Source organism: Drosophila obscura, unplaced genomic scaffold (genome assembly GCF_018151105.1).
Source record: "Drosophila obscura isolate BZ-5 IFL unplaced genomic scaffold, ASM1815110v1 contig_73, whole genome shotgun sequence".
Lineage (NCBI taxonomy): Eukaryota > Metazoa > Arthropoda > Insecta > Diptera > Drosophilidae > Drosophila > Drosophila obscura.
The window spans coordinates 1,475,024-1,501,333 of record NW_024542865.1 but is presented as its reverse complement, the minus strand read 5'-3'; the positions used below and the strand labels follow the sequence as shown (position 1 = coordinate 1,501,333).

Sequence of the window (26,310 nt, the reverse complement as noted above, 5' to 3'; positions counted from 1 at the left end):
GCAGCATTTCCGTAAGCGGTTTAACTGCTCGAAACGTTGCCCAGGCATAAGTAGTGTGGCGGGGAGGGGAGGGGGAGTTGGGGTACTGCCCACACGAACTATAATCTGTTCAGAGATGCGTGTGGGAGGCGACAGCTGAAGGAGCATAATGCGACCCGGGCTAAGCCTCAGCCTCAGTTCTCAGCCTCAGTTCTCTGCCTCAGTTCTCAGTTCTCAGCCTCAGCCTACTTGCCCCACACTGACTCGAGGCAACAGTTTGTTTTGCTGCTTTCATTCTGCTGTGGCATGGCTGATTGCCGATTATGATTAAATGATGGAACACGGGAAAAGTATTCATTCAATTCTGCGGATATGGGACACCCAACAGGGACAAAATCCCCTGATTTTCCACCCCACAAATTTCAACTGTTTTCCCATTCAGTTGGCTTGGCTCTAGGCCTCAACCAGTGTCTGCCCAGTGTCGATTCTATTCATTGCTATAACATTGTGGCACGACACGAACTACGACCATATTTATTTAACAAAATGCCGCAACAAAACAAGCAGACAACACAGTCCCAGCCACAGGCACAGCCACAGCCAAAGGCACAGCCACAGCCGCAGGTGGAGCTGATGGGTCAGCTCAAGGAGCAGCTATTGGAGGAGTTGAAGAGAGAAATCAAAGACGAGCTCAAGAAAGAGCTCAAGAAAGAGATTCTGGTGGAGAAGAAAACAAACAAACAGCCAGACTGTGGCAAGCAGACCCAGTTCCCGGAGCTGGAAGAGGAATCCCAGAAGAAAACAGATCAGCAGGCCAAGAAGGAGAAGGAGAAGGAGATCAAGAAGGAGCTAAAGAAGGAGCTAAAGAAGGAGCTAAAGAAGGAGATAGTGAGCGAAAAGCAGACAGAAGCAGTAGAAGAGCAGCAGCAGCAGCAGCAGCAGCAGCAGTCGAATAAGTTGGATGAGTTCATGGCGACGCTGATCGAGAAGCTCAACAAGCAGATCAAGGTGGACAAATGGGCAATGGTCGCGAGCAACAAGCAGGTGAGGGTGAAGGAGGATCTGTTCGATAAGATGACCAAACGGATACTGGAGGAGTTCGTTCTCAAGAAGAAGAAGGAGCCCCTGGGCCCGGAGCCCAAGTCTGGGGCCCTGTCCGAGAGGGTAAGGCAGCTGCAGGAGGAGATCAACGCCATCGGTAAGAGAAAGGAGTTCAAGGAAGCCCAGTTCGAGAAAATCTTGGCCGGGAAAATCAACGAGATGAAGGCGATCGCAAAGCAGAGCCAGAGCCAGGGCCAGAGCCAGAGCCAGAAGGAGTCGCCCACTGGGAACAACGGGCAGAAGGAGAACCAGATCGATAAAAAGAAGGACAAGGACAAGGAGAAGGAGAAGGAGAAGTGGCCGCTGATCGACTACAGCAAGAGCCTGCAGATGTCGAGCCACGAGCAGGAGAAGCTGGCCAAGAACTTGAACGACTTCAAGGAGTTCTCCAAGCGGATTACGCAGTCCATGGCAGAGCGGGAGTCCCGGCCAGACTGCCTGAAGGATCTGCAGCTCCAGAAGAAAGCTCAGATGCAGAACCTAACGAAGGACTTCCGCACTGCCATTTCGCTGGGCAAGAAACATAGGAAACAGATCAGGGAGGAGAAGCAGGATAAGCAGGATAAGCAGGATAAGAAGCAAGCCACCAAGCAGCCCATTCCAGATCGCAAGTCCCAGGAGGATGGAACTCTAGGCGAGAAAATCAACGAGTTCAAGGCGGCGCTCGATTCGCTGGGCCAATCCATAAATCAAATCAAACAGAAGCTAATTAGCGAAACGAAACAGGCCCAGGCCCAGGCCCAGACCCAGACCCAGCCCAAGGAGGATCCTCCCATTAACGACGGGCAGAAGCCGGCCAAGCAGGAGAAGGACGCCACCACTGGGGTCGAGCAGGCAGAGCAGAAGGACATGTCGCAGCAGGCCATGCAGCAGCGCAAGGCGGAGCTGCAGAACGCGACAATGGCCGACAACATTCACGCGATGGTCTTCAAGGTGTCGGAGAAGTGCTTCCGCAACTGCGTCAACAGCTACACCACATCGCTGGAGGCCCAGGAGCGCTCGTGCATCAATGACTGCATGAGCACCTACATTGACTCCTACCGCCTGGTCAATCGCGCCTTCGTCAAGCGCATTCACTCGGAGCACAGGAAGCGCAGTGAGCAGCGCGAGCAGCAGCAGCGCGAGCCCAAGAAGTAGAAGTCAAAGCCGTTGCCAGAACTTTGATTGAAGTTTGGCGACACGACAAATTGTTACTCCCCAAAATTGTTGGTTGTTTTTGCTGTTTTGGAATTTTGAATTTGGATTATAAATACACGAAATTGTGTGTGTGGCTGCGCGTAGGTTCTGCTCTCTTTTGCTGTTTTGCTGTTTTCAGTTGAAGAGGGAATCATTACTCCCATGGAATGGGAATGGGACTGGTTAGGGGTATGTGGGCTGTCTGTCCGAATGAGTTTGCGAGGCAGAAGGCAGATTCCGTTTATGATTGCTCTCCTGCTGCGTAGAAACAGTTTGGCTTGGCATTGGAATCCGGTTAACATCATCAACTGTTCTGTTTTCAGTTTCCCATCAGGGGCCCATCATCATCAACATCAGACAGAGCAGAGCAGGGCAGGGTAGAGCAGGGCAGGGCAGGGCAGAGCAGGGCAGGGCAGAGGCTGTGCGAATGGAATGGGCTGATGCTGATGCTGTGGAGGGGCATGTGGGATGTGCCATTGGGCGGCTGGGGTCAAGGGGTCGTTGCTTCTACAGTTTTGGGTACATACACTGCCACTGCCACTGCCTCTGCCTCTGCCACTGCCACTGCCTTTGAGGCGGCGCTGCCTGAATAGCGGTCCGCTGAAACTGAAGCTGAATAGCGGTAGCCTCTGTTCGCATTAGTGGCGTGGCGGTACATCCGAGTACATCCTATGTATATCTATGGCGGAGCCAACCAGCCGTCTACACATTCTCCATTCTCCTTTCTCCATTTCTCCATTCTCTGTGCATTTTGCATTCAGGATGCGTGGATGCTAGATTTGTTTTCCCCACCCCACCCCACCCACCGCCGTGTGCCTCATTGTGCGATGGGAAAATCATGTCCATGCTGCTGGGAATACAGAGAGGGAGCGGGTCGGGTCGGGTCCCATGGACTGCTGACTGCTTTATGAATGCATAATTTTATTATGCACAAATTCTATTTACAGGGCCCGACACCATCACCACAGCCCATCACCAGCATCACGCCACCACAGAGTGTTGCCCTCGGCGGGGGTGGCGCGGGGTCGTTTCATTGGTTTCCAGGCTACACCTGAGGCCCGAGGCCTCGCTGGCAACTTTTCGATGGCATCTCGCATGCAGATTTCATTTTCATTTTCATTTCCATTTTCATTGTAATTAATATTTGCATTTCAATTGCATTTTGGCCGCGCTCTGGCCACGCCCACACACAATTATCACATATGTATGTATGGCGGGGCATTGATTAAACATTTAGCGGCGAATCGCTTGCAAAAATATTTGCAAGTACTTCGTACAGGCGGGCCCTGTCTCTCTCTCTCCCCTCTCTCGCTTTGGCTAATTATGGCGGCACCTCTGCCAGGGGCGGGGGCGGGGTCGGGGTTGTTTATTGGGTCTCCTAACAGAAAGTCAGCCAAATGGAAACCTCAACAGCGCTTGGGCCAGAGGATTAGGGCAGGGCATTGGGTTTCAGGTTTGGGTTTTGGGTGTTGTCCGGACATTGGCATCTGGTTATGGCACCAGGCACCAGGCACCAGGCACCAGGCGATGATTGCTTCCCCGGAGCGACATCAGAGCATCGACATTGACATGGTCCAGTGCCTATAAATCAACAGCTGCAGCAGCTCTCTCTCTCTTTTTTTTCCACCACGAGCTGAGGGAATGGCAGTGGGGGAGCTGAAATCTTTTCAAGTGGTCAACGGACACAAATCCCAGCCAGCCCAAGCTCAGGGCCCGCATCCTTGTGCCCTTGCGGTTGAATTAAGGCAAACAAAGGGGCAACCGGGCGAGCTCTTACGAGTGTATGGCTCTGGGTGGGGCAGGGCTTTGCTTAGATTACGCATACGCCGTGTTGAGCAGCACATTCTGTGCGCCTCCTCCCTGTAGCGACCAAGAGCGACCCCCCCCTCCCCCATCCCACACACAGTTCGCTCCCTCGACTCTGAATGAGGTCGAGAAAAGAAAGTGCAAGACACATGAAGGCGAAAGAGGAGAAAAATACAAAAACACAAAAACACAAAAACGCAAAAAGGGCAAACGCAAAATGTAAATGGGCTTTTCACAAAATGAATATTAAATTGCACGAAGAGGGGCGGGGGGCAGGGAGCGAGGAGTGCAGCTTAGCCGAGAGTGTTAGACATGTCTGAGCCTTTAACATTAACATGCAGGCAGGCAGGCAGGCAGGCAGGCATTATAACCCATCCGCCTCGTTCCCCTCTCTCTGTCTCTATAGAGACCTCTTCATGCCCTGCCATTTGTGTGATTTGATTTGGCAGCATGCAGCATGCAGCGTGTGGCACTCCCTCAGTGTCAATTGAAGATGCACTCTGAACTCTGCACCTGCACCCTGCACTCTGCACCCTGCAGCCAGAGGTGTGTCGGATGTGCATCTGCGAATGATCCATGGCTTTGCATTCTTCCTCCGTGGCTGTGGATTCGCACATCATCATCAGCTGTAAATCTTAATCCCAATTAGACTTTCGTCTCTGCAGCCACACAACTAATTAGCAATGGGGCTGGAGAAAATCTCGGATATCCTTCTGCGCTACAGCAAATCTCCTTAAATAGATGAGGAAATTCTGGCTCATTTCCCAGCTACCGCTCCCGCTCCCGCTCCCGCCCCCTGCCGCCGCACACAAAGATTGCCTGGCATGAACATTTTGCTGTCATTTCAGGGACTAACCGGGAACTGCCGCATCGTCTGCCACCGCCCCCCCTACATATATGACATGGCATATGCATTGTTTTCAAAATGATTTGCGGTTCTAATTTTTCGCACAGAGAGACACACAATGGAGACAGCGAGTGGGGCCAGTGGCACAGTGTGGCAGAGTGTGGCAGAGTGGGAGAAAGTTATGCATGGCTGCCATACTTTGTCGTCCTTGTCGTCGTCGACGTCGTCGTCGTTTCGTTTCTTATTTCTGTGGCTTTCGCAGCACAACTTGAACAGGCTCTGAGGCGGCTCTGTCTTCTCCATTCCTTCACTTGCCTCTCCTTTCCTTTCCTTGCCTCTCTGGCGCTGACTCTGACTCTGGCTCTGTCTCTCGACTCTGGCGACAAAGTATGCAGCAAGTACAAGCAAAATGCCGCCACAAACCGCATGCTGCTTCAACCTCGCTCAACTATTGCATCTTCTCTTCGGTGCTTCGGTGCTTTGGTGCTCTGCTGCTCTGCTGCTCCTTCGAATGGTGTGGAGCTGCTCTTCTGCTCATTTTGTGTGTGTGTGTGTGTGTGTGTGTGTGGGTGGGGCGCCTAAAACAAAGCAAAAACCGTCGCTTGGTTCAAAATTTCAACTGCTTGGAAATTTATTCATTCCCCTGCTCAAATGCTCAAAATGTTGCTTGGCCCCTGTCTCGTGTCTCCTGTCTCGTGTCTCCATTCTGCCATCAAGCATTTCCATCTTCATTTGTCTGTCGTTTTGTATTTGAGCATTTCGGTATTTGAGTTTTCCCCCCACTCCCCCCCACACTCGCTACCCTTTGACTGCCACAACTGGCTGTGGCAGTTTCAGTGGCAATATGTACATGCACCCCACAAACTTTCCTTCGGCAAATACTCAGTAAGTAAATTTTTAATTGAAACTCTTGTGGAGAAACAGAAACTCACACGGAAATGTTGTCACTGCATGGCAAAGTTTGATAATTCAAATGGCAGAGCATTTAATATTTGATATGTTCTCCCACACCCCTTACACCCCTTACACCCCTTACACTCCTCTGCTCTGTCTCACTGGACACAAATTTAATTTCATTTGTCGAAATCAATTAAAATTCCTTTCGAAATTTATCACCTGCAAAAATGAACGATTTAAGGCAAATTTTGTTGCTGCGGCAGAGTCGCCTGTTTCGGATAACCTTCGGCCGGTGGTGGAGTGCATCAATTACTTGGCTTACTCGCCCTCTCTCTCTCTCTCTCTCTCTGTCTCTCTCTGTCTCTCTCTCTTGTGCTGCGCTTGGCCAAAAACTTCGACTCTATTGCTATGAAAAGTTTCTGTCGCCGGCCGGCTCGAAGGCACACCCAGACACAGCAAAAGTTGAGGTAAGTTGTGTACTGAAGTTAAAAGTTTTGTGCCACACCACACACAAAATGCAGCCCAAGAAGACGGAGACTGAGAGATCGCTGGGCTGCAAGGCGTCTGCATGGCGTAGCACAAATATTTTTCAACAACTTTCCAATGTTTTCGGAAGGCAGCCAGCCAGCCAGCCAGCCAGCCAGCCCGCCAGCCAGGCATCGAATCCCAACTAAATTTACGTGTTCCGTTCAAGCCGAAATCAAAGAAATTTTGTGGGCGGCAGCAGTGGCTGCACTGGCCCAAAAAGTTTTTGTGTGTTTTTTAGTAGAGAAAATACCAAAAGAAAAGAAAAGGAAAGGAAAAGCAGACAGCAACTATTTTCTCTCAGTGCATGGAGCAGTGCAGTTTGTTTTGCAAATTTTTGGCCATGTCGTGGGTGGCAGCTCTCACTTTAACCATCAGATCAGCCAGGGCCAAAATCAGGGCTTCCCTCTGTCTGTTTGGCTGTCTGTCCCTGTCCCCGACCCGACCCGACCCGAGCGGTTGTTGTGTTGTGTTTTGTATGTTGTGTGTTGTGTGTTGTGTTGCACTGCTGATTTATCTGGTGAACGCGCCAAATGCGTGTAAACATGGGTCCTAGAGTCCTAGAGCCGCCACTCGATTTGGCTGCTGCTGTTTGATGCTCTGCCCCGTGCCCCAATAAGTAGGCAATGGATTTTTGCCTGCCTCCCACTCAGCGGCATTCCACTCGATTGCGAATGTTTTGTGGCTGCCGTGTGGGCAGTGTGTGTGTGCCCTCACTCTCTCTCCCTCTCTCTCTCTCCTTATCTATGTAACAACTCGTCCCTCGTCTAATGGCCACAAATTAAAGACTTTGTTCGGACAAAAGCTGAACTTTCATTAATCGCAGCAAATGTCAGCGCGCACAGATTTCCAGAGTGGCAGCAGAGGAGCATGGAGCATGGAGCGGGTAGTGTACTACAAACTATCAAAATAAATAACAGAACGTGACGGCCACGTAACGTGCCACATTCTCTCCGCCATGCCTGCCACTCTTGCCACTCTTGCCGCACAATTGGCACACACAAACGAAACTTTTCAGCCACGAAAATTGCACATAAAACTTAATTAGTTTTTTCTCTCTCTGTTTGGGTCTGTTGTTTGTTGCAGCCGCTGCTGTTTGTCTTTGTCTATGTATGGGTGAGTGCCGCTTCCGCTTCCACTTCCACTTCCTGTACGTGTCGCTGTGTGTGTGTGTGTGTGTGTGCTTCGTGCCGTTTGGTCATTTTTATCATTTGCACTTAATTAATTAAGTTGTAGCATTTTTATTGCCCAACAGCAACAAGAACTACAAGGGATACAAGGGGCATAACTACCACACAGACACACACGATTACACTTACACATTATGGGGCGTATGTTTATGGGGGGAATGCCCCCCCACCATTCCCGTTCCTTTGCCCCTAAGAAATATCAAACTCCAACAGGGAATTCCATCGCAGAGAGAGGCATTGAATACTCTGGATTCTTCAAGGACCAGTTTTTACTCTCACTCTGTTTTACTTCAGTGGAAGTCTCCTGCCGCCCATCTTTATCCCTATATGATGTATTTTTCTGTTCCCAGGTAAGGCTCCATCCCCAGCCATAATTGGATTTGCCGAGGGGCAAACCAAACACAGATCCATATGTACATAAATATATGTACATACATATATGGTCCAGGGAGTACGTATGTGTGTGTGTGTGTGTGTGTGTGTGGCATGTGAGTAGATATAAAAAATTGATCAACTTAGGGAGGCCATCGACTGTCGTTTATAAAAATTGCCGTAAGCATAAAAATTAATAGCCAGGAGATGGCAAAAAGTGGAGGGGGAGCATGTTTTTGCTCCATTGAAATGGGCATGGGCATGGGCATGGGGGGGGCTTGAAGTAGAGCCTGTTGTCGACCTGGTCTTCTGCTTCAAGTACGTGTAATATCAATAAAATTAAGCCCAGCCAAGGGGGGCCCCAGAGCGAAAGCAGAGCCAGAGCCTCAACCAGAGCCTTTGCGCGCAATCATAAAAATGCGACAGTGCCAAACAATAAGCTGAAAGCCTCTTACATGTATCTTTATGCCCCATGCCCCATGCCCCACCATGCCCCACCATGCACCAACATGACGCCCACACTCTCTCACTTTGGCCGCCGTAGCCGTAGCCGTCGCCGTCGCCGCCGTGTCGCTTCTAATGCGACTTGAAAAGTCAACGACATCCGGAGCCCTGGAACAGAGGTGGAGGTGGCAGCAGGAGCATCAGGCATCAGGCAGAAGCCAGGGGGCAGGGAGGGAGCAGGGAGCAGGGAGCAGGAGGAGGCATAGAGAGGGAAAGGCTTCCAAATGCGGCGCGTCATTGTTTTGCCCTGAAGGAGCTTCAAGCTGAAATCCAAACCCAAACCTCGAACCCAGCACCCAGCACCCAGCAGCGCAAAGCGCCCGCTCTGCCATGCTGCAAGTGCCAACGCAGCAGTCCTGTCTTCCACCGCTTATGTGGCGTACACAGTGGTGCAAGTGCCTGCAAAACGGACCATCTTCAAAGGTTCTTAATCCCCCGAAAGCCTCTTGGGACAGCAGCCACCATCTGTCGCACTTGCCCGCCTTTGAACGCCTAAATGCGACATGGAAATTGAGGAGACTGGAGGAGCATGCACTGGACTCTAAGCCACTCGGAAAATCATCTCTAATCGATACATTCCAGCCATGGATGATGCACCACTGTAAGCCACTGTAAGCGCTCTTGCTGCTGCTGCTGTTGCTGCTGCTGTTGTTGTGGGGTGAAGTGCTGCTTAAATATGAAAAACTAACTCGCAGCTGCTTTCCACATTTTGCTGCACTTGACACTAAATTCACTTTGGCCAAGTAGGTGCTTCGTGCACTTGAGGCGCACTTTCGCTTGACAACCAGCAACCGGCAAACGCATCCTGGCTGCTGGCTCCTGCCTGCTGGCTCCTGCCTGCTGGCTCTTGCCTACTGGCCACAGGCTGAGCTTCGGTGTGTGCGGTGGTGGTGGAATGTGGTGCAGTGTCGCTCGGAGGAGTGCCCATGCTTCGGTTCGGCTGCACTGTTGCATGCGAGCATTGGGTGGGTGTCCTCTTCAGGTGCTCTCATCCAGCCAGCTGCACAATGTGCCAGCGTACGTACATATATTTATTTTATTACTTAAATAAATTACAAAATGGTAGTCGGTTAACCAAAGCCAGAGCCAGAGCCAAAGCCAAATGGCCACCCAGGGCTGTCACACATACCCAGAACTAGAACCCTTCCGTCCTCACCCTCGCCCTTGCCCTCGTCTGGCTGCATAGTTGAGGAGCTTAGCGCATAATATATTGTTGCCATAGGTAGCTGCAACAGCAAGGGGCAAGAGGCAGGCGGCAACCTACTGTTGCCCCTGCAGCCATTCCAACCAAAAGGCAACAAAATGTTTGTTGGCCACTAACCGGCGACGATGATGGGTTGGGTAAGGCAAGGTGATGGTTGCTCTGGCCTGGTCTGGTCTGGCCTGGCTATGGGGGATAGGCGACTGCCAAGTGCAGAGCAGAGCAGAGCATGTGGCTAACGAATAGTCCTCACTGGCTGGCAGGTTGCACATGTGGCAGGCAGCCACACGCAGTTCACTTCTAGTGTGTGGCATGAATGAAACTTACGGAGAAACTTTTGTTCGCCAAAACACACTCGCAACATCATCATGCTGCAGTCACCCGAAGAGTGCTGCCAGCTCGGATTCATGTAGATCACTTGACAGATCCATCAGCGGATCACTCGCCCATTCCACTTCAAGCCCAAGAGTGGCAAGCCCACAGATCACCTGCCGCGAAAGAGCGACCACCTACCACGCAGAGCCCCAGAAGATGGCAAACACCGAGCTCAAATATCCTATATGGAGCAACTCCCACTGTGGAAAGCTAAATCAGGTGTATCATATAGACCCATCCAGCCCATCAGAGATGCCTTGCCTATCAGAGATATTTGAAAAGCTGCTCCTGAATCGTATCAAACAACAGCTACAGCTACAGCTACACCTACACATCAACGGTGCCATCCCGATGCAAAAATTTGAACAAGTAAAACGCATAATTTCAATCGAATTGCATGCTGAATGCTCATAGTTAATGCTTGGAATGGAATGGAATTCCATGAGGATTTCCTGCTAACTTACTTACCCTTTGATTCAGCCATCCATCCATCCATCCAGCCATCCATCCATCCGTCCACGAATGACAATCAAATAAAAGACTCTCTTCATTTGGCTTTCAATTCTTACGTATATGTATTATCATTCTCAATTTCAATTTCAATTTCAGTTTCGGTTTTGGTTTTTATCTAAGTATTTACAAATGAACTCCGAATGGGGAATGGGAATTATTTTGGAGTGGGGGCTGCTTGGGGGGGCTTTCTTCTTTCTTTGTTTGTTTGTTTGTTTGCTTGGGGTATGGGCTTTTCTACGGTATTCGAATCGGTCGAATCGGTCAAGTATTAGGGGTATATTCTTGTATATATATATATAAGTATATATAATGTATGTATATGTATTTGTATAATCATCGTTACAGTTATGTATTTGTATTTGTATTTTTATTTTTGTATTTTCGTATTTTCGTATATGTATATGTTACGCTTACGCTTATGCTTGTGTATGTATTGCAATATTGTTCAGTTAATTTCGTTGAAAGTTCTCCATTTGATTAGATGCCATCCAAAGGAAACAAAAATACACGACTACACAAGAAAAGAATTTCCACTTTCCACTGACTGGACAGATCGATCTGCATGCTCCTCGATCTCGATCTATCCATAGTAGTTGCCCGGCGCCTGGGTGGGATAGCTCTTGGGTCCGCCGTTAGAGGAGGCGGAGGCGGATGAGTCGCTGGCCGATCCCCCACGGGAGGAGGGATTCTCGCTGAAGAGGCCGCCAAAGTTCTTCGAGCTGAAGATGTCGCCCAGGCCACCGCCGCCGCCGCCGCCAGAGCTGGCGCGATTGGCGTTGCCGCCGCCATTGAGGAGGCTGCCCAGGAAGCTGCTGGCGCCGCCCGATGAGCCACCAGCATTGGCACCGCCGCCAGACAGCACGGAGCCGAGTAGACCGCCCAGGATGTTGCTGCCACCGCCGCCGCCTCCAGAAGAGCTGCCTCCGGATGAGCCGCCGCCATAGCCGCCGCTGGGCTGATAGCCGCCGCTTGGATAGCCATTCGAGCTGGCAGCACCGCCACCTGCACCGCCACCGCCTCCTCCCTGCAGCTGCTTGGCTATCTGGCCTGCAATGATACCGGAAACCGCTTGACTCACCGCCGGATTCGAGAAGAAGTTGGAGAAGAAGCCGCCCTGCTTGTCCTTGGGCTTTTGGCCTCCTTGGCCGCCATCGCCGTTGTTCTCGTAGCCAGGTGCCGGCGGTGTGTAGCCGGGCCTCGGCTGATATCCGCCGGGCGCCGGCTGATATCCGCCATTGCCGCCGTTGTAGGGGTTGTAGCCACCGCCAGCGCCCTGTGGGGGCTGCTGTGGGTTGTAGCCGCCATAGGGATTGTAGGGTGCAGCACCACCACCACCATTGCCATTGCCATTGCCGCCAGACTGGGGGAGACTGGGATAGAGACTATGGCCGCCAGCCGAGAAGCCACCACCATATCCACCGCCACCACCGTTGCCATTTCCGTTGGAGCCGACGCCGCCGCCGCCGCCGCCACCATAACCAGCGCCACCGCCCGCATCCGCATCCGGCAGCGGGGCACTTGGTGGATTCGGGGCATACGAGTTGTGGGCACTGCCGCTCACCTCTAGCGTGGGATTACGGGCGTGTGATTGGCAGTGTGTTTGGCAGCGTGGCAGCGGAAGCAAGCAGTTCAAGCAGTTCAAGCAGTAGTTGTGTATTTTTCCAGTACGCGGGGGCGGGGGGGTTAGCCACAAAACAAAGCGCAAAGCGAAATGAAATTGAAAAAAAAAACAAAACAAAAAAAAACACAAAAGAAACGAAAAGAGAACACAAAAGTGGATTAAGAAATGATTTAGAAGGATTACGGGCTTGGATTAAACGGATAAAGCATTAGAGGGTGTTGGGCAGGGGTACGGGGGAAGGGGTTGGTTGGGTGTGAGGGTGGGGGTGGTTGATGGGACTTAGCTTAGCTTAGCATTTTTCTTAAATATTAATTTTGCTCTTAGTCGCGTATTTTCGTTTTGTTTTTTTTGTTTTGGTTTGGATTTTGATTATACATATATGTAATTGTATTGTAATCGATGTTTTGTAATCGATTAAAATCTACACAACTTTGAGTTTGTCTGTCATCGTTATCGTTATCGTTATCATAATCGTTGACGTCTCTCGCTTACTGTCTATATAAGTCTTCATCTGCCATGCCATATAATCATCATACATACATATATTAAATATATATCTTTTACATCCATATGCTCGTACTTAGAGATACTTTTATGCAGATTAGAGTATCTCTTTGTGTGTGTGTGTCTGTCCCTGTGTTTGCTATATACAATCCGTCAAAACTGTTGCCTGTTGTCTCCTGTCTGTACTTTTAGTTATAGTTTTTATTAGTTTTTAGTTTAAGTGTTAATTTTAATTGTAATTTTAATTGGTATTAGTAGTAGTAAATACTCTCGAATACTTCTTGTTGGGTCTTTGTTTGTTTGCTTGTTATCTTTGCCCGTTTTGTGTATTTCTGTGTGTGTGTGGGGGGGGGATTAGTATCTGTATTCCATGCCTTAGGTGTAAGTACATACGAGTATCTAACTGCAACTCTTTCTCTCTGTCTTTCTCTTAATAAAATGCCAGCCACTGTGTTAATACTGTTTTGAATGGTTCTGTTTGGTTGCTTTAGTTTGGTTTTATTTGGTTTCGTTTGGTTTCATTTGGTTTGGTTCTTCTGCGGTTTAAAACGTATTGAATGTGAAATGAAGTTGCGTGTGCAAATGCAAATATTTGTTATACAAAAAACGGATAAACGGACGGAGTAAATATTCTCTCTGACTCCTTTTTTCATTACAGACAGAAAATTCAGAATTAACAGCTACAGAAATGAGCATTGTCGGGCCTTAGAAAACATCGACAAACATCGATATTGCATCTACAAATACTAACTGGCATTCGTACGTATCCTTAATCCCTGCCTCGTTTTATTTTATGTATTTTTGGCTTTAGTGGTGTGTGTGGTTTTCCCTTTCCCTTTCCCTTTGTGTGTGTGTGGTGTGTGTTGGTGTGTATTTTCTCTGGCAGTTGGCTAGCAAAATGTAAATGTAAATGCATTTTAGTGACAGTTTTCCGTTTTGATTAGAGGTTTACGTTTAAGTTAATATTAGAATTAGAACACACCTTAGAGCTCTAAAAATGTTTTTTTCTTTCTGATTCTATTTCCATTTCCATTTCATTTTTAAAATGTCATTCAGTAATTAGTTTTTTTTTGGTTTCTTCTTGTTTTATATTCGTATTCTTATGTATTTGGTATGACAAAAAAAAATAGCTTCTGTCTGGGGGGTTGGGGGCACTTGGTGCACCTTCCATTTCCCATTTCCCATTTCTTATTTCTTATTCCTTCTCCTCTTTCTCATGTAGCTCATTATGCATTTTGATTGACATGCGTATCTGGTATCTACAACACTATATGTATCGGTATCTGTATCTGTATCTGTATAATGCATCTATGTATGTATCTATGACTGCAGCAGTGGCTCGGCTAAAAATCCAACACACAAATTGTGGCTAAGAGCTCTCGCTCGCTCCGGTTGGCAGTCCATAGTCTGACCGCAAATTCGTAACATCAACAAAAATGAAATTAACATCAACATCAACATCAGCGTCAAAGTCCAGTGCAGGCCCTACTCTGCCATGTGCTGGCATCTCTTGCCCTGGCTGCCTCCTCCTGTATGTATCAGCATGTGTGTGTGTGTGTGTGTGTGTGTGTGCTTCCATCTCTGTTAAAGAGTTAGAGAGAGGCCAGGCCGCTGCCTCCTTTCTGTCTAAGCTCGAAATTAAATTCCAATTTAATTGAGCTGCAAAAAAGAGCAGCCAGCAGCCAGCAGCCAGAAGCCTCTCCCGGAGGAGCTGGAGGTTGCCTGATGGTCGAAACACACACACACACACACCACACACACACACACACAGAGAAATGAACTCGTGTCCAGTGAGCCATGCAACACTCCACCCCCCTTTCTCTTGCTCTTTTTCTCCCTCTTTTAGCTGTTCTGCACAATATTAAATTGAAATTACGTATACGTGGTGTGGTACACACAAAAACAGGCACTCAACAGGAGGGTGCCCATCTTCTACTACTCGCACTGAATGGATGTTGAGGTGTTCTCTTAAATGCAGAATCTCCAAGAGTTGCCACTGCCACTGCCACTCGCTGCTGTCTGCTGTCTGCTGTCTTAAGCTTAACAAATTGTAGGAGCAAAAACCCAAAAGAAATACAATAAATGCGGATGGGGGGGGGGGAGGAGAAATACGAGTATGTGGGAGGAACGAAAGAAGAAACAAAAGGAAATATTGACGAAAAACGAAAGCATTGCAAATTTGTTTATTTTTTAAGATTTTGCATTTCGGGGATGATCGTCGTCGTCGTCGTCGTCACTGCTGCCACATTTTGCTGCCGCTTCATCTTCATCTGCCGTTGGAGATTATTACGTCCGTGCTGCAGTGGCGAGCAGCAGTCCCACAAGCACCGCCGCCCCGAGGGTGACCGGAGCCAGTCCGGACTTGGAGCCCGCTGCTGCTGATGGATGCGCCTGGGTCTGGCGATTGTAGGGATTCTGTTGGTTCTGATTCTGGTACTGTGGCGGCGGCTTGTTGAACATATTCGCGCCCGAGTGCTGGCTCTGGTAGCCCTGATAGTTGCTGCCGTAGGGGGCAAGGCCGCCGCCGCCGCCGCCAAGGATGCCCAGCGTGGAGCTGGGCAGCCCGACGCCGGCGCCAATGCCGACATTGCCACCACCGTTGCCGCCATTGGGTGGGCCGCCCGTTCCAGAGGGACTGCCGCCATAGAACGGTATCTGGCCGAATACGAAGGGTGGATTGTACGGGTTCACCGGCTGCAGGCCGTGCATGGGATATCCGGGATTGAGGACGCTACCTGGATGATTGGGTTGGGGAAACTGTTGAAACGAGGGCGCTGAAGTGGGGGAGTTGTAGGGGAATATGGGCATATTGGGTATGACTGGCATGTGGTGCTGGGCCCCAAAAACATAGTGCGGATCCACAATGCCCGTCGACGAGGCGCCCGCAGCCCCCTCTGCGTTCTGGCCCCCGCCGCCGCCATTCCCCGAATGTCCGCCATTACCGCCACCGCCACCATTGTGCTGCATCTGCATCTGCATCTGTTGCTGGTGATGCTGCTGGTGGTTGCCATTGCCATTGCCATTGCCATTGCCGTGGTTCTGGTGGTTCTGGCCCGTGTATGTGTTTAGCGTGGGATTCGATGAGGCGGGTGCAAAGATGTTGTTCTCAGGTCCGGTGTTCAGACTCGATCCTTTGTTTGATTCAGGCATTAGTAGCAGTAGTAGTAGTAGTAGTAGAAGGAGGCAGGCAGGCATGATTGTATGGGGGCAGAGATAGAGAGAGAGGGAGCATATGGGTTTGGGGGTTAGTTATGCCTGTTGCATGTTGCATGTTGCACGATGCATCTGCATGCTGCATGATCATCATCTGCCACAAGATGCGCAGTGGCTGTGAAATGAGGCGATGAATGAGCGAGCGAGGCTGATTGATTGATTGATTGATTGATTGATTGATTGGCAAAAGCTCTCATGTGTGTGTGTGTGTGTGTGTGTGTTTAGAATAGAAAATGATGCAAACGAAAATTCAATACAATTTTCAAGTGTTTTCCCCTTTTTTCCCATTTCAATCTCCGATATTTTCCATTTGTTTTTTTTGTTTTTTTCCGCCCCACAAAAGCAAAATGATAAACAGGGCAGGGCAGGGCAGGGGAGGTTGGGCAGGGGAAGGAGGAGTAGGTAAGGGCCAAAGGGCGTTGGGTCGGGAGGGGGCGGACCGGGCCGGGCCAAAATAATAAAATAAATACCTGACGGATTAACAGAGGGCGCTGCCTGGTTCGTGCTGGAACTGGAGCTGGAGCCAGTGCGGCGCTTGCAGGTCGGATAGCTGCCGCAGTCCTTGCCGTCCCGTTGGCTGTAGCTGCACGAATCGCTGGTGATGACGCACTCCTCCGTGGGCAGACATCCAATGTCTCCGCATCCGCGTCCATACTCTGCATTATGGGAAGGACATTCGGCATTCGTTCGTGGTTCGAGGGGTTCGAGGTGCAGTTCAATTGGGGGTTTTTTTTATTTCATTACGGTTTTGGGGTCATTCATTGTGTGGTGTTCATTTGTGTGTGGGGGGAAATCGAGTCAAAATTATACAAAAAAGAAAAGAAAAAAGAAAAGGATAATAAAATTATAAAATTCGCTAGAGATTCTAGAGGTGCGATAGGGTTCTGGGTTCTGGTTTCTGGTTTCTGGTCTGTTTGCTCTTTTTGGATCGAATGATGGTTCAATGATGGGAGAGGGTGAATGAATTCATGATGTACATTTTCGATATTTAAATTTTACAGATCTTCTTTCTTCTGGGAACAACAAACAAAAGAACACCGCCGGATGCAAACACATTCGGTGGAATGGAATGCCTTTGCATCATCGGGATGCCAAACATCACGTATACGTACTGGAGTATGCGTCCACGCTGTTGAGGGCCATCAGGGCGAGGAGTGGAAGCCACAGCATCGTCCTCTTGCTCAGCGTTGCCACGCCCATAGCTCTCGATATAGATATGTGGGCGAGACTGTCTTGAGAGTTGTGTTGTGTGGTTGTTGTGTGCGTTTTGCTCTGCAAACAAACGAATAAAATAAGAAAGAAAGTCAATTTTGTGGTACAGTGCATGGCAAAAGCATAGGTACATGAGCATATAAAATGTCTACTGTTCCCCCCTGCCCAAGTCTAGACTCTAGATAGCGGCGGGGAAGAGACAACAGACATGTCCTCGTATTATTATTTATATGTTGCAGCAATCCCTCTCTCTCTCCCTCTCTCTCTCTGTCTCTCTTTCTCTGACTGCAGAGTGCAGACAGACGGCGGGGACCCTTTTGGCACCAGCCAAGTTTATTTATCACATTGACAGCTGGCTCAAGTTCATTGCGGTTTATGCCCGTATGCGTCACAGAGACACACAGCAAAAGATACAGATACAGATACAAAAACAGACAGCAGCAGCAGCAGCGAGCGACCAAATGGCGTCTCATTCGTTTGGCTCTTCTTTGTTGTTGGCCTTCCTTTCGTCAGTGCCCGCCCACAAAAGTGCGGCAAATGTCACAAGCCATCGAAAAGTTTGTGTGGAAAATTCCAAAGAAATAACTAGAGAGAAGGAGGGGCGAACTTTGGACCGAAGCCCATGTGGTGCAGTACATTTTGGCAAATAATATTTTATTATCAATCCATAATCAATTTGTTGACTGAATTTCATGTGGATTACATGTGGATTCCATTCGGAATCCAATGTTAGCGCTCTGCTATGTTAATGCTCTCGTGATCCTCTTCCGAATTGCTCGCTCATGTTGCTGTTGCTGAACATGGTATATGTACATTGTGTACAATTTAATGCTTAAATAATATTGTAATAAAACGCAAGCTTTATTATTTCTTCATTGATTTGGGATCGCTTGTCAGAGGGTTGGGAAACAGCCAATGAATGAATGCTCTGCTGTCATCTTGTGAAACCTCCAGTCATGCCACCTGATGGGACCACTCCATCATCCCTTCCCACCCCCCTCCCCGACCAGCAAAACGCCTTAATCAATTGCCAAAAGGAGAACACACCAAAAAGGGAAAGAATTTATTCAGCATTTCAGTAGGCAAACAATTTCCAAGAACTTTTTCATAATTTCCTAGGCCACTGATCCACTCGACTGCCTGTCCGTCCCTCCCCTTGTCCCCTTGTCCCCTTGTCCCCTTTAATATTTGCATATTCAAATTTTTGCAAATGACTTGGCAACTTTTCAAGAGGGGTTGGGGGGTGGGCTGGTTGGGTTTGGTTTACTGGAAAATGTTGCTTAGCCCTGAAGGAAATTAATTTAACAGAATTTTGTGCAGTATTTTTTTGTGTGCCTTCATTTTCTGGGGTCTTTTGATTAATTTTGAATTGCGCTTAAAGATTTTTGTCATTCTTTTGCCGGAAATGGAGAAGTGGAGAAATGGGGGAGAAATGGGGGAGATGGAGGAGGCACCAGGCGATTGCACAGCAAATGAAAACGCATAAATTCGGTTTTCTGTCTATGATTTGTGTCTTGCTTCATTTGTCCCCCCCCCCCCCCGCCATCCTCCCAGGAAAAAGAAAAACGAGACACAAAATGACACTGAAATGTGTCTGTGTGGGTGTCTGGGCAGTGACAATATACCCCGTTGGTCATTGCCCACTACAGGGCAGGGTAGCTGGAGCAGGGTATGTTAGATTTCTTCTACATTGAAAGATGCAGATTTGTGGTGTGGTGGCAAAGCAGTTCACTCTCAAGCACGAAAGAAAGCAGGATAGCATGAACAGTTCGGATCAATGCAGTGGATAAGCAGTTAAGGCAGGCAGATGGATGGCTTCAAGCAGTGATCGTCTGAAAAAAAGCTTCCCGTCGCTTTCCAGGGCAAAATCACCGTCTAAACCCCCGTTGCGACGGGGCTCGACCACAACTCAACTCGACTGTTCGCCCGCTCGTCCGCTCGTCCGTCTCTCTGTCCAACAATCCGTCCGTCTGTCCGCCCGCTAGCCTGTCGCTCCTGACTGTGCGCGGGGGGCCACGTCCTGGCCGTTGGTCGGCGGAAGCCAAAAGTGGAAATGCATGATAAATGACACAAGGTTTGGGCTCCGTTTTTTTTTTTTTGTTGCTCTTCCTCCAACTTTTTCATATGCCCCGTGCTGTTGTGGAGAGGGAGGGGCGGTAGCTAGGGGGCGTGTGCCCATGAAGAACGAGAGCGGCAAGAAGTACAACAACAACAAGGATTCTAGGGCAGAAAGAGTGATAAGGAGAGAAGGAGGAGGGAAGGGGAATTCTGTGGAGAAAGTGAGTGGATGTGGAGTGGGCGGGGGTCTATCCCTAGGGGCTAGCGGGGGGTCACAGCATGAAAATTGTGAAACGATGACGTCGTAAATGTTTTGTTGCAACATTTTTCTGTTGTAAGCAAAAAAAAAACAAAACAACAAAAAAAACAAGCAACAAGAAAATGGGAGAAGGCCCCCACAGAGAGAGAGAGAGAGAGAGAGAGAGGGAGAGGGACGGAAGAAAGATGAAGTAAAAACACAGCAAAGCAAACTGTCCGCGAAACGGAAGCGCAAATAAAACAACTGCAAAGGGGTGTTCATCCAAGCAGTGCAAGAGGCAGAGAATGGCGAAGGGGAAGGGGAAGGGGAAGGCGGGAGTGGTGTTGTGGCATTTTTTTGGGGATGAACCCCCGAACGCAAAAAACTTCAGCAATCCAAGCCACAACGAATGCACTGAATGCGCTTCATGTATGAAGGGAATCGAAGGGGAGAGGACACAGACACAGACTCAACAGGAAGCGCAACACTCGCATAATATATTAAGCAATGCGGCTTAAAAAATTGATAAAATGTTTAAAAAGGGTTTTGCAATAGCATAAAACTATTCTCTTTCATTTATGGGGTAAAATAAGGATCCAGAATCATTAGTGATTAGAAATTCGTTGCATTTCATGAACTGCGACTGTAAGCTGTAACCTGCTTGATCTGCACTGCTCTGTCCTTTCTTGCACTGCTTGCGGAAGTAAATTTATTGATTCACTTTTCATGGAAATATTCCCTGCTCTTTCGATTCGTTTTGGAAAGTGTATTCCCATATTCAGTTGGCGTTCAGGGAAAATCCCTTTAATGGCCATTGCCATTGCTTGTACCTCCTGTAGGGTGCAACCACTGGCGCTGCCATAGAGCGAGCGTTACATGGATCCTCGCATACGACCAACCCGTGTGCACGAGTATCCCACCCGTAACTGACACCCGGATAACCGGAATGGCAGACCAACCCAAACCCAAAACCAAAAGCAAAAGCAAAAGGCATAAACCGAAAATTCACACTTGGTTACTTCCTTCATGACTTTGGGATATTATTGTGGTTTATGTTAGTGCCTGTCACTAGTGTGCCCGCCGGCTGTCCAACCACGCCTTCCCCTGCCGCTCTGCCGCTCTGCCACTCTGCCACTCTGTGCCCCTCCCTGGGGAGAGCAGAGCAGCCTGCCTTCTGGCTGATGCCTGACTCTCGCGGGTCGGGCTCTGTGATGTACGACTCCATGAAATGCGATATATTCATGTTAAATTATTTTGCCGAGGCAGAGGGAAAATGGCAAAATGGGTGGTGGGGAAGGCAAAGAAGAAAGCAAGTGACAACTGACTGCGGAAGTGAGAGGGAGAACAAGAGAGAAATCGGAGAGCGAGAGTCACTGACTTTCTATCTATCCCGCCCCCCGCCTGCTCAAAGCCAGAGATAGAGAGAGAGCAAAAGGCGAAGAGCCACAAAGTCAAGAGAGAAAGCAAACAGACAGGAGCGAGGCAGGCAACAGGGGCAGGAGGCAGAGGCAGAGGCGATAGAAGAGTGCAAAAGTTTGGCGCCAGTTTCGAAATTGCAATTGCAATTGAACAAACAATTAAAACTTTTAAATATTGTGACAGCATTTTTCCAGTTAATTGCACAGGCGAACGAACGAGCGAACGAACGAACGAGCGAACGAGCGAGCGAGCAGCAGCTGCATTTCATTTATTCCTCCATTCATTCATTCATTCATTCATTCATTCATTACTTCCAATTCATTTCGAAAAACTTGTCCCTCCGGCAGGGCAGGCAGTTTGCTCTTTTGGCATTCCCCAAATAAAGGTGCAAAAAAAAAAGAACACAAGCAAAAACTTCCCTTTCTCCAACTATTTGTATGCACTGCGAAAAACCTGGGGAAAATCCACTGCAAGTCCCTGGAAAAATGTTGAAAGAGCGCAGTGTAGATTTCAGCAGACTTCCAAGCCCAAAGAGGGACCGACTTTTCCCCCTCAAATGATCCTGCAACGATTCTCTTCTTTCGCTCAGTGTTTGTGCGGCAGTGCGGCAGCGTGGCAGCTGTTGCCGTTGCCGTTGCCGTTGCAGTGGCACCAAAACTGACAAACTGACAACCATTTGTCATTAGCTGTGGGGGCGTTGCACGAAGCAGGCTTACACCCGAAAAAGGCAACGGGCAGGAGTAGCCATAGGATCGACTTTAATTAGCGAACGGTGCGGCGCGTTGTGTCGCATCGCATCGCAGCGCGTTGCAAGAGTTTTGCTGATTTTTCAAATTTATTTCGGGCTTCCCCTGCAAGCACACACATTTCTGACAACATTTTTGGCTTATTAAATTCCTCTCGCTCATAGAGAACAAAAAAAAATGCTGGGGAATGGGGCAATGGAAAATGGGAAAACCCTAAAAGGTACGCTCGAGACTCGCCAACAAAAATGTCAATTTGTGGCACGGGTAGGAGGGAGAGGAAGTGGCAGTGCCAGAGGGAGAGGCAGCGGCAGAGCCATAGTCCCTAGTCCGCAGGCAAACAGCGGAAGGAAGGAAAAACGACTGAAGAGGAGAGGAAAATCTTTTTGTAAGGCAGTTAATTAAAAACTTCACATAAAGAGCACAGGCCATGAACGTGGGCGGGGAGGTGGTTGGCGTGGGGGGTCATGTGTGTGCGATGAAAATGTGACAAAAGGCCCCCTGGCTCCTGTTTTTCTCTGTTCCTTCGTCCCGATTGAAGTTTCCGGACTGCAGCTATAATTAAAAGTCGGCAGGAGCAGCGCAAGCAGCAGCAGCCCCCGAAAATTCACACTGCCAAAGCCGTGCCGTGCCGTGCCGTTCCGTTCCGTTCCGTTCAATGGGGCGTATAACAGATTTGAGGCATGTGGCATGGGGCATTTACAGGGCGGGGGCAAAGGGCCCCGCATTCACGCATTCAATTAACGTAAAATCATATCGATGATGGGGCTTAGGCGGCATGCCACCGAATGATGCATGGTCTTCCCTTTCACTCAAGGCGTCCTCGCTTCGTCTTGTGGGAGCCATGGCAAGGACATGGCACCTGTCCTGACAGACAGACAGACAGGCAGACAGACAGCTCTCTCTCTCTCTCTCTCTCTCTGATGGGTTGATGATTGATTTCGTTAATTTAGTTGAGCAGCAGAGCAGCAGCAGCAGCAGCAGCAGCAGCAGCAGCAGCAGGAGTGCCATGAAAAATGCATGAAAGGAAAGAAAGCAGCGAAAGGAGAAAGCGAAGATAATCTAATGGTTGGCCATCAACTGAGCAAGCAGCTGCTGTGGCAATCGAGCATTCGAGTTTCATTTAATGTTTTGGCCCATTGAATGGAAACTGGGGAAACTCTCGGGCAAACTGCTGTGGAAAATGGCAGGGCTTTCCTCCTTTCGTACACGGGAGCATCGACTGAAGTTTGATCCCAAAATGTGCCACAAAATTAGCTCAAATTGGTAGGACACGAAAGTGAATGCCCAACAAAGTGGAATTCGATGGCGTGAGGCAGGCGGCAGCTCTGCGATTGAGTCACCCGACAAAGATCATTCCTTTGGTGCTCTCAAACTGTTCGATTGGCCAGCCAATGAATCTCTGGATCCCTCTCGCATGGCCTCTCCGTCCAAATAAGCTTTAGCTTATTTTATTCTGTTGTTTCAAGTTAAAGTTGCAGGAGGAGTTGCCATGCCATGCCATGCCGTGCCGTGCCGTGCTCGCCCCTTTGGCCGTCGCTTAAGCTCCATTGAGCTGGCGTTTGGGTGCGGGAAAAACTATCAAGTGGGTGGGTGGGTGTCGCTCTTTCGCTCGCTTAACCCTCGAGTGGTTTCCGGTGCTAGGGTGATGGTGCTGGTGGTGGGTGGTTCTGGTGCTGGTGGGTGGTTCCATGGGTTGGGCTGGAATGTTACTTATTTATGTCGCTTCTGTTTTGTTCCTGTTGTTTGTTGCACTTGTTATTTGTTGTACTTATTAGCAGTACATAAGGATAACTATCAGCCGGAGGGGTGCTCTTACTCGTGCTTGTGCTGGTGCTTGTGCTGGTGCTCCTACTTTTACTCCGCCGCCCATTAATTTTCCCCACCCATTTGCCAGCGCTTTTCCTGCATTTCACGCTCTTCCATCTACTACTTCTGCCTCTGCCTCTGCCTTTGCCTTTGCCTCTGCTGTGCTCTCATCTTTTTGCCAGTTCGAGAGTCGAGCAAAAGTTTCCTTGGTAATAAAGTTCCCTTCAGTCTGAGTCCTTTTTTTTCCGTTACCATCCTTTCGCTTAAATGTGCCTTGTAGCGCAGGCTAGTGGTGGTAGTGGAGGGGTTGGGGGGGAAGGGAAAAGCTGGACCTTGTTTTGTAATCATTTCATTTCTTAGTCAAAGCAGCAGCCAAACGCAACGCCAGAGAGGCGGAAGTTATTATTTCCAAGGCAACAAGGATGGAATTTCCACAGAGAGAGAGAGACAGAGACAGAGGGAAATGCAAGAAAATGCTCTGAGCCCGAGACAGAGAGAGGGATTGGGAGAGAGCGACGGCAAGTGTGTGTGTGTATGGGGGGCTGTAAGGGAGTAAAACAATTTGAAATGCAAAACTTTTAAATTGCAGTTGGGGCGAGAGTTTTTTTCTTGAAATTATGTGACTGACTGTACCGAAGTCCGCTAACGATGCAGCCGCCAAACACCACTTCCCTACTGGCCCCACACCCTACTCCCCCACTCGCTGGCTAATTGCTGCCCGCTCCCAAGCGAGATCCCTGCGAGTGGCGAGTGGCGAGTGTCATAAGCCTCGCCAGCCCAAAAAAGGGACGAGCTCCCTCTCTCTTTCTCGCTGCCTGTCTGGAGGTTCTGCTCGGTGGCCATGTTTATTGAACACCGAATGAAGGAACCTTTTGAACCAGTCTGAACCCTGGGATCTTGCTGCTGCTGCTCCTCCTCCTCCGCCTCTCTCATCCGTTGCGTTGGCTAACAAGTTGCCATCGCCTGTAATCCACTTAAGTCGTTGCCATAGCTCCAGCTCCTGTACTCCCCCCTCCCGGCCGTTGCTGTCGTTGCTGTCGTTCCTGTTGCTGTTTCTGTTGCTGTTGTGCATCGGCATTCCACCAGATGCTTTGGCTGTTGAATCTTTTGTCCTGCTGGCTGATGGCAGAAGGCTGGCAGGATGCAGGCATTGCGATTTGCATAATGTCACACGAAAGGCAAAAGGGCAAAGGAAAGGGGACAACAGCAGCAGCAGAGCAGCAGGAAGAACACTTGAGTGCACTACGAGGGACAATGGACAATGGGGGGCTGATCCTGGCCGCTGCTTGCTGGACTCTGGACTCCTCTCCGCTTAAAGTCCTTCGAGTGCTTGCTGGCTGCCTGCCGTCTGCTGCCTGCTGCCTATGTTGCTTATATATTTTATGGCATTTTATTTACTAATAAAGTGCTTATAAAGTTGAACCGAACGCTGGTCGAATGTCGGCATAAATCATGCCACAACGGGCAAAACTCATGGCAACAGCGCTGCCTCAATTAAAGCGTCGGTAAATGTCACAGCCTCACTCCGGTTTGCCCCCCTGCAATTATCAATGGAATTTACCATCCTTCACTTCCACTTCCCCCCCCCCCCCCCCTGCCATGACGATGATCACAAAGCTTGATTTAATTTATTACCGCCGCTTTTCGAGAATTTAATTGAAACCCAAAATTGAAATCGGAAATATTTAATGGTACGTGTCGTGGCACACACTTTGGTGGCATGCCCCCATGCCGCACACAAAACACACCTACCCACGCACCACCCACGCACCACCCACGCACCACCCACGCCCCACCCCTAATTTCAGTCGTCCCATCTGTGGCTGCGTTTTGGCTCAAAATTTAATCAAGCGCCAAAATGCGACAAAAGCGAGAAACTAAACAGAGAAAAGGAGGATATAATAGAGGATATACATATATATATGTATGCATGTACATGCTTATATCCTGTGTGTGTGTGTGTGTTTGCGGGTGTATGTATTAGTGTGTTAAGGGTAGCCCACAAAAATTAATTAAGTTTGAGGAAAACTGTCCACGCTGCTGCTTTGCTGCTTTGCTGCTTACCTTTCTTCTCTCCTTCCCCACCACTCAATTTTCTTCTCCTCCTGCACTTTTGTATACCCTAAACATAAAGGATGCCTAATAGCTGGTACATGCGTAAATATATGTATGTATCTCGCAGAGATTTTCGTTTGAGAAATCTCCTAAAATATTTACTGCTCTCCCAATGCCCAATAGCCTTTCCCCGTAGAAGCTTCTCTTAATTTTCATAGCTTCCATAGGACTTTCGATATCCCTCAGACTCCACAGAACTACAGAACTGCTTCTCCATTCCATTGCCTTGAAATCTTTGGGGACTATCAAACGAATGCCAAAAAGATACAAAGATGGAGAAGCCTTCGAATTTGTAGAGTCCCAAGCCTATTGCAGGGTTGAGCCCCTGGTAATTGTTTCAATTCACTTATGGAAAATTACTTTAGATATCCGTTGGATATCCAAGACTTTTCCGTACTGTTCCAAAAGGCACTTTACGCTCCAAATGCACTTCTTAGTTGAGCTCTAAACATTTAAAAATGCCCCCGAATTATTTATGCTTAAAAATCCATCAAAATTCCCACATTTATTCTCCCCAAAACTAGGGTATTCCGCTGTTCGATTCGACTTTCATTTCAGTTCAGTTCAGGAATTGACTTTTCAAATTGACTGTTCTCCAACGTGTGTATGTTGCGTTTTTTCTTTCTTTCCTGTAAAACATTTTCCCGGTTTGTGGCAGCAGCAGCAGCAGCAGCCTCAGCAGCCATTTTGTGCGGCTACCTGTGCATTTTGCCGTGTGTGTGTGTGTGTGTGTGTGTTTGTGTGTGAGTGTGTGCGGATCCGTGGTGGATTTCCTTGTGCTTTTCCTGAATGTTTCAGCCATCAGCACCTGGTGATTTAATAACCGCATCGTGTGCTGAAAATTTGCGGTTTGAATGGCTGCTAACTTTATTTTATGATAAGTTTATAATGC

General features: G+C 48.8%; 2 protein-coding genes across 3 annotated transcripts in view; one reads left to right on the top strand and one right to left on the bottom strand.

Annotated features, from left to right (window-relative positions):
* Nucleotides 1-525: 525 nt before the first annotated feature.
* Nucleotides 526-2,217, top strand: LOC111064993 (trichohyalin-like). Its single transcript, XM_041595485.1, has one exon. It carries the CDS (start codon nt 526-528, stop codon nt 2,215-2,217), a length of 1,692 nt encoding a protein of 563 aa, XP_041451419.1.
* Nucleotides 2,218-10,917: 8,700 nt separating this feature from the next.
* LOC111065035 (glycine-rich protein DOT1) overlaps nt 10,918-26,310 on the bottom strand; it is an 80,227-nt gene continuing 64,834 nt past the window's right edge. The window contains exons 3-5 of one of the 2 annotated variants that reach the window (XM_022352990.2): nt 16,937-17,096; nt 16,295-16,480; nt 10,918-12,049 (exon numbers count right to left, since the gene is read on the bottom strand). In XM_022352990.2, coding sequence (XP_022208682.2) covers nt 11,067-12,049; nt 16,295-16,480; nt 16,937-17,024 — 1,257 coding nt within the window. In that variant the 5' untranslated portion in view covers nt 17,025-17,096 and the 3' untranslated portion in view covers nt 10,918-11,066. Of the gene's footprint in view, nt 12,050-14,797; nt 15,347-16,294; nt 16,481-16,936; nt 17,097-26,310 lie in introns of those variants that run through there. The other variant, XM_022352991.2, reaches the window with a different exon arrangement.

Bases quoted from the DNA above. Each gene is read 5' to 3' on its own strand.
- LOC111064993 (XM_041595485.1), top strand. From the start codon at position 526: ATGCCGCAACAAAACAAGCAGACAACACAGTCCCAGCCACAGGCACAG.